General features: G+C 37.1%; 1 protein-coding gene across 10 annotated transcripts in view; it reads right to left on the bottom strand.

The window, feature by feature from the left end:
• Nucleotides 1–3,276: 3,276 nt before the first annotated feature.
• Nucleotides 3,277–6,517, bottom strand: part of LOC146467549 (putative skeletal organic matrix protein 5) — a 76,718-nt gene continuing 73,477 nt past the window's right edge. For 7 of the 10 annotated variants that reach the window (XM_085125854.1, XM_085125849.1, XM_085125852.1 and 4 more), the window contains exons 2-8: nt 6,352–6,462; nt 5,813–5,884; nt 5,601–5,642; nt 5,297–5,382; nt 5,160–5,194; nt 4,015–4,141; nt 3,277–3,919 (exon numbers count right to left, since the gene is read on the bottom strand). In XM_085125854.1, the coding sequence (XP_084981980.1) occupies nt 3,398–3,919; nt 4,015–4,141; nt 5,160–5,194; nt 5,297–5,382; nt 5,601–5,642; nt 5,813–5,884; nt 6,352–6,439 (972 nt within the window). In that variant the 5' untranslated portion in view covers nt 6,440–6,462 and the 3' untranslated portion in view covers nt 3,277–3,397. The remainder of the gene's footprint in view (nt 3,920–4,014; nt 4,142–5,159; nt 5,195–5,296; nt 5,383–5,600; nt 5,643–5,812; nt 5,885–6,351; nt 6,463–6,517) is intronic. The other 3 variants (XM_085125856.1, XM_085125857.1, XM_085125858.1) reach the window with 3 other exon arrangements.

Below are 6,517 nucleotides of genomic sequence, written 5' to 3'. Positions count from 1 at the left end.
AACTACGCCTGCTCAACTTTTATAGGCAAAAGCTTTCCCATAATGGCTTTTTAGAGACCAATTTGTTGCTGTAAGGTCGGTAATAATTCACTTCACCTATCCTATTCAGAAACAAAATCAAGTTTCTGGGAAAGAAGTAAGCTACCGCTAAAAATCGTTTTGACCGCCAATGGTGGCCAAAGCGTGCGCGCTGTATTACGTGTTTACTCCCAGATGGTTGCTGTTCGTTGTTGATCATACTTGCCAGCTTTTTAGTCTATGGATAAAAATCCTAGTTGGCCTTTTCAAGTAAAAGCTGATAAACAGTACTTTTAGCTTACATTTTAAAATTAATGAGATGTTACTCATTAAACAATTACGACCATGTTTAAATGTGCAATCAGACTCTATTTGCGCTAAGGTCTTTGTCTAACTTATGCAAATAAGTGACTCTGAACTCTCAGTACTCTTGCAATCGCATATTTAATTTTAGTTTCCCTTGACAATGGCGCTAAGATGTCGCCGAAACGTAGGACTTTTCTTTCGTTAGTTTTTGCCTGTATAAATTTTTTTTTAATCTGCTTTACATAACACAATAATAACAATATTGAACACTGCTTACATTATTAACAATAAATACAATACTTACAATACTGACAATACTTATTGCTTACATTGTTGACAATGCTTATTATTTACAAACCTTCTTAAGTTTCTTATGCTTTAAGTACACCTTTGCGTCAGAAGAAACTTGTTTGCAAGATAATTAGGGTTATTGAGGCAGGATAAGCTAACGGGTGAAAGATATAGAGAATATCAGGGGCGTTGGGAATAACGCTATAGTTGAAACGATAGTTTCTATGTGATATCGTGTAGAAATGACCATTGTTTGGGTAGAAAATTGTTCGTTTCACCTTGTACTTGTATGCTGTAAATTGTCTTTGGGTATTTGAGAAATCCTTGCAATAGAGGTATATATTCTTTTGTTTTGCAGAGCCAGATATAGTGCCTGGCAATAAGAAAACAAAAGTTGATCTGGCGTTGAAGTTTAGAAGAGTCTGATCTCAGACCTAGTGAAACAGTCATCTCTGCAGAGTAGCTATCGGGAATAATTTGACAAAGTTTTAATCGCGTTATTATGCACTCCCTAAAAAGCGCCGTTTGGGGGCAGGACCAGAAAAGGTGTATGAGTTTTTCTGTTTTTTTTTTACAAAAGGAGCAGTTGGAGTTTTCTTTTATTCTTATCTTAGTTAAGAAGGCAGTTGTTGGCATTCTTCTGTGCAACAGTTTAAATTGAAATTCCCTGAGTTTTGTGCTTTTTGTGATTTTATGAGCTGGTTGGTAGGTCGTGCCCCACTCTATTTCGTTTTGACCTAAGTTGCAGTCTTGGATCCAATTTTTGCTGTCTTGTAGTAGGGGCGTCACTTTTCTTTGTAACTAATTTGTCATACACCAACTTGCTTGCTTTTTGGGCTTTTATTAGTTTTGTCGAATAACTTTCGTATCCATTACCTTCATTTGTGTGGTCTTCTTGGTTGAATGTGTTGCATAGCTTTTTAAGAGCAGAAATTATTCCACAATATACGAAGGTTTGGACCTTGATGTTGTATTTGTTTGAAAGTTCTGGTGGAGTGAGGAATTTTCCTTCTCTGTTCCTTAAGTGCTTAACTTTTATAATGCCTTTACGATACCATTCTTTGAAAAAATAGGGCTGTTGTTGATCCTTATAAGTGAATCGTACCATATGCTTTGTTCTGTAAACTGCCTCTCTGTTGTTATACTCTCTTCAAAATTGATTTCTGACCAGATTAGGAGAATTTCCTTTAAGAAACTGTCTTGCGTTTTGAAAATATTAGCTATGTCTATCTTGTTAAGGTTGCTTGTGAAAGGTAGGGTACACTCAAACTTTTTCAGTTCAAGATCGAAAAAAGTTTCCATTTACCTTGATTACTTGTATCCAAGTACTTCTTTATCCAAGCGGTTTTTAGCGCTTTATTGAAAGATATGTCAATCATTATCAGGCAACCTGCTAGGTAATTGTTAATCATAATATCTCGCTTTATTTTATCGCCCTTTCCGTTCCAAAGAAACAAGTAAAAGAGCTTGTTAATCTCGCTCATTATTTTTTTGTTTGTGCACAAGAGTGCCAAGACGTACACAATTTGAGAAGCTACTAGGCTTTTCAGAACTGCGATCTTCCCACTTGAGGTTAATCTACGGTATTTCTAGTTGCTTAGAATATTTCTAATTTTTTCCAATTTTTCCTTATAGTTTAAAAGTACAGTGTTTTCGGGGTCTGTCGTAAACCATACGCCAAGAGATTTTACTTTGTTTGTTTGCCATCTGAAAATTTCTTTCTGGAAGAAGAATTTCTGTTTTTCCACTATTTGTTCCGATCTAAATTGCTTCTGTTTTCTTACTATTGATTTTGAGACCCGAGGCTTCTCCAAAATCGTCGAGTGTGTTAAGAGCAGCTGAGAGCGACGCCTGTGAACCATTTAATATTAAAGTTGTATCGTTTGCGTATTGACTTATTTTAATTTCCTCTTGGTTAACATGTATTCCTCTGATATTGCTGTTTCTTTTAAAAGCCTTGGCTAAGACTTCAACTGAAGGAATACTCTAGAAAATTCTGCAGGTAGCCCATCAGATCCAGGAGTTTTTCCCTGTTTCGAGGTTTTCAGGGCTGCAAGGCATTCCCTTTCTGTTAAAATGCCTTCACAATTGTTCCTTTCCTCGTCATTCAGGACGGTGTCGTTTTCATGTTTAAAGAAATCATATCTGTCAATTAAATTGTGTACATTTCTGTTGGATGTATATAGATTTATAAAAAAAGATTCACGTTCTGCTAATATTTCCTGATCCGAGGTAATAAAGTTATTTTCGTCCACTTTAAGTTGGCTTATAATACCTTGCTTATAGTGTCTCTTTTCTAGGTTAAGGAAATATTTCGTATTTTTCTCTCCTTCATGGTGCCATTTAATTTTAGCTCTCAATATGCAACCATATTAAAATGCAGTTTGGATAAAATCCTCAAGTGGGACTATTCGAAATAAATATGTCATTTGTTATGCTGTAAAAGCTGCGCCGGACGGTTCAATGGATAAAATTCTAAAGGTCAACGATTTCGATGAAAGTACTACTTTTCCTATGGTGTTGGTAACGTTTGAAAATGATTTTTGAGAGTCTTTCTCTGCTTTTAGCTCAGGTGCCCTATTAGCATTTAAAAAGCATCTCACTTACATTGAAGCATGGGATAACCTACGATAAATTATCAAAGAAAGGAAACGTTTTTGACCTTGTACGCAAGTGTTTATTTCATCTCTGTCTTACAAATTCTTTACTAGTCCCAATCCCTTAACCCAGTTAATTATACTAATTAACACTTGGTGGCATCTTCGCTTGTGAGCTTTAGCATTCACTGCACCAGGATATACCCCATGGCTTTGATGTGCTGGTCTCCGTTATCTCCTTCATATTCAGCGTCGTTTCCACAGGTGTTGGAGTCGTCATGTTGTCCTCCAGTACCAAAACCGATTCTGGAGTCACAGGAGTTACAGTCGTCCTGCTCGTTTGCAAGGATCCCGATTCTTGCTCTCGGACCGCCAGGATTACTTTCAACTTCAGAGTTAAACCCTTCTCGGTTACAGTTGAGCTGCAAGGAGGCTTGTTCCCCTACCAAACGTTTCCATGTGTCGCGAGTCAGTGAGGTGGGGCGGTATTGCCCGTCAGCAATCAATGAATGCAAGGAACTGGCCGTCTTGTTTATCACAATAAACCTGTCCGACCCGTTAACTTTCATACCGAGGCAAATCTTGGAGAAGGGCGTGCTCCAGTAGGTTGGCAATTTGGTTTCTTTTTCATCAAACCCAGTCTCCCCTCCTACGTCGCTGTAGGATACTTTGTTGCTCCAGTAGTTGGAATCGTAATGGAAGGTCCTCTGTAATTAAGGAAAGAAAAAAATTCTCTTTTATTACCAAAAAGCCGAGTTACGGGGAAGGGGGGGGGGGGGGGACATAATAGCGAGAGGTGTACCTTTTTGCCATCAATCTTCATGGCCGTTGTCCACCCTCCATCTCCGCATCCTTTGATTCCCATGTGACAGTAAACAGGAATCTCTTGTGAATTAATCAACAGTGTGTACACACCACTCACAGCGAGCCTGCAAAAAGAAGGAACGCTTAAAAATCTTACTTGAATTCTGTTTTCAACTGGCTTCGTCCTTCAGCGTGCTCTGTTATTGCCACAAAAAAAAAAAAAAAAAAAAAAAAAAAAATACCCGCTACTGTAAACCAAACCAAGTGAGGATGAGCTCATGCTCTATTGACCAAACCCAATGCGCTTTTCCCGTAGCTTGGCGCCGGTTTCTTGAACCAAAGTCGAGGTCTGGTTGGAACTTCAATCGGCTATTCACAGCAATTTATGTGCTTGAACGGATTAGTTATCTTAATTTTGGTTTAATTTGACGCTCAGTCTTAAACTTTTCTTAACAAACTACTACAAAACTGATAAAAAGGAGAAGCGTTGCTATTATTGAAAGCAAGACAACAATTGACGCTCAACTGTCTCAAACAAAATGTTGTCTTTCTTATATAACACCTCACCGAGGATATGTTTAATGCCCAAGGAATTCCAGCAAATTGGAACACTCATAAAAAACGCTACCGTTAGGTGGATATGGATATGATTTTCGGTATTGTTTCGTAACCGTCTGTAAAGCGATCTAGATTCGTTGTAATTATGGACAATGAAAGGCCTGAAAACCGAACGTTTCTGAAATAAAAAAAAAAAAAAAAGATGTGATCCAACAGGACCAAACTGTATTACATGATAGATGATAGATAGTTTATTAAAATAAATACTTCGCAGCCAAAAGGCTGAATTACGCAATTATTTACAAATAACGTTTTAAATAAAGATACTCATACACTCTACATGCAATCTATATATACAACTAATTACACTTGTTCGTAGGAGACCTTGTTATAAGAGATTTTAAGGACAGCAACAAGTGGTTATCAATTAATACTTTAAAAAAATAATAATAAAGCTTATATCTGACATGAATATAAGAGCATGGTAGGTCCGATCCTTCAGGATGGAAAAACGAAGCAGCGACATGCACGCCTTTCATTGTTACTTATTTTAAATAACAGAAACTAACAATTGTGTCAACTTACGGATCTCTTTCCTTTAGTTCCTGGCAAGAAGAGGCCTGAACGGAAACAAACATAAAAAAATGCATTGAAAACCTGAAAAGCAAAGATTGAAAACACTCAAGTTGCGCAGACAAACAATCAAACCGAGCTCAGTATACCTTTGGGGGTGGTGGCTTGCATGGGCAAGTTTCGTTGACCAGTGCAGCAAGGTTTTCCACAGTCGTTTTTAACGCCTCTATTTCCGCTGAAAGCAAACGGTGGAGAGATTAAAGAATGTTGAAGGGGAATTCAAAGCATTAGATTGTCTACATGCGGTAATAGATACCTTTTTAGATTCTAGTACGAGTATACAAATATACGAGTCTCAAATGCAGCTAAGTCAATATTTGTCTTATAAACCAGTTTTGTTGGAAATAAATTACCTTTCTTTTCATAAACAATGTTCGTCGGAAAATAAATTACCTTTCTGTTTAGACAATTCCTCTGCTGTCTCCGCATTGATTTCTGAGAAAGTGAAGGAGATAGTCTGAATTCAATTTGACACACGCATGTGATTTGAAACAATTAATTGTTAATTTTCCCCTACCCATAGCAAAAAGAAAGGTTTTTACGTGCCATGATAATTATTTTTAATCAACATTTAGCTTGCACCTGAATACCAAAGAATAAATTACCTTCCTGTTGAGTCCATTTTTTCTTCTGATCAGACATTTCTTCCTCCAAAGTTGCAATTTTAGCCTTGTTGTCTAACAGAATAAAACAAACGTGTGATCTATTTAAAATAATTACCACACGAAGAGAACCATGATTGTTAGTGTAAATATAATTTTGGCATCCGAAAGACGCTCTTAGGGAAACAGTCAAAACTATTGTACTTGTTCACGAGTCCAGCTTCTCCACAAAGAGGATGTCTTTTGAGTATTTTTCTTTCTAATCCACACACCGCGCCGTTTACATTAACATAGTGTTTTGGTTGCATATCTCACGTTCTAACAGAAGTGACAATTAAGAATAGGATTTCAACATCTCTGTGCTATTCCATTGGCCATACAACTACTTTACATGCACAAAATTCATGTTAGTTGGACTCTTTCCGATGGAATCTTAACTTTTGTTTATCGACAGCAAATTTACCATTCGACATGAGCCTTACGCTTCGCAATAACCGCGATTTTCTTCAATTTCAAATAATAAAAATAAGGGTATCACTTACCCTTGCAACGGCATTTCTTCTTTTTTCCCGCTTCAACAGAAAGCGCGCTTATAATCAGAAGAGTCAGGAAAACAAAAGCAGTCTTCATAGTAAATGGTGAATACACAGCACCTGGACAGAAAACATATCAGATCAAATATTAGAATTCAGATTTGTATCAACCCTA

The sequence above is a fragment of the Pavona decussata genome, unplaced genomic scaffold (genome assembly GCF_977016875.1).
Source record: "Pavona decussata unplaced genomic scaffold, jaPavDecu1.1 SCAFFOLD_135, whole genome shotgun sequence".
Lineage (NCBI taxonomy): Eukaryota > Metazoa > Cnidaria > Anthozoa > Scleractinia > Agariciidae > Pavona > Pavona decussata.
Note: the sequence above shows the minus strand (reverse complement) of the source record. Positions and strands in the feature narration are given on the sequence as shown.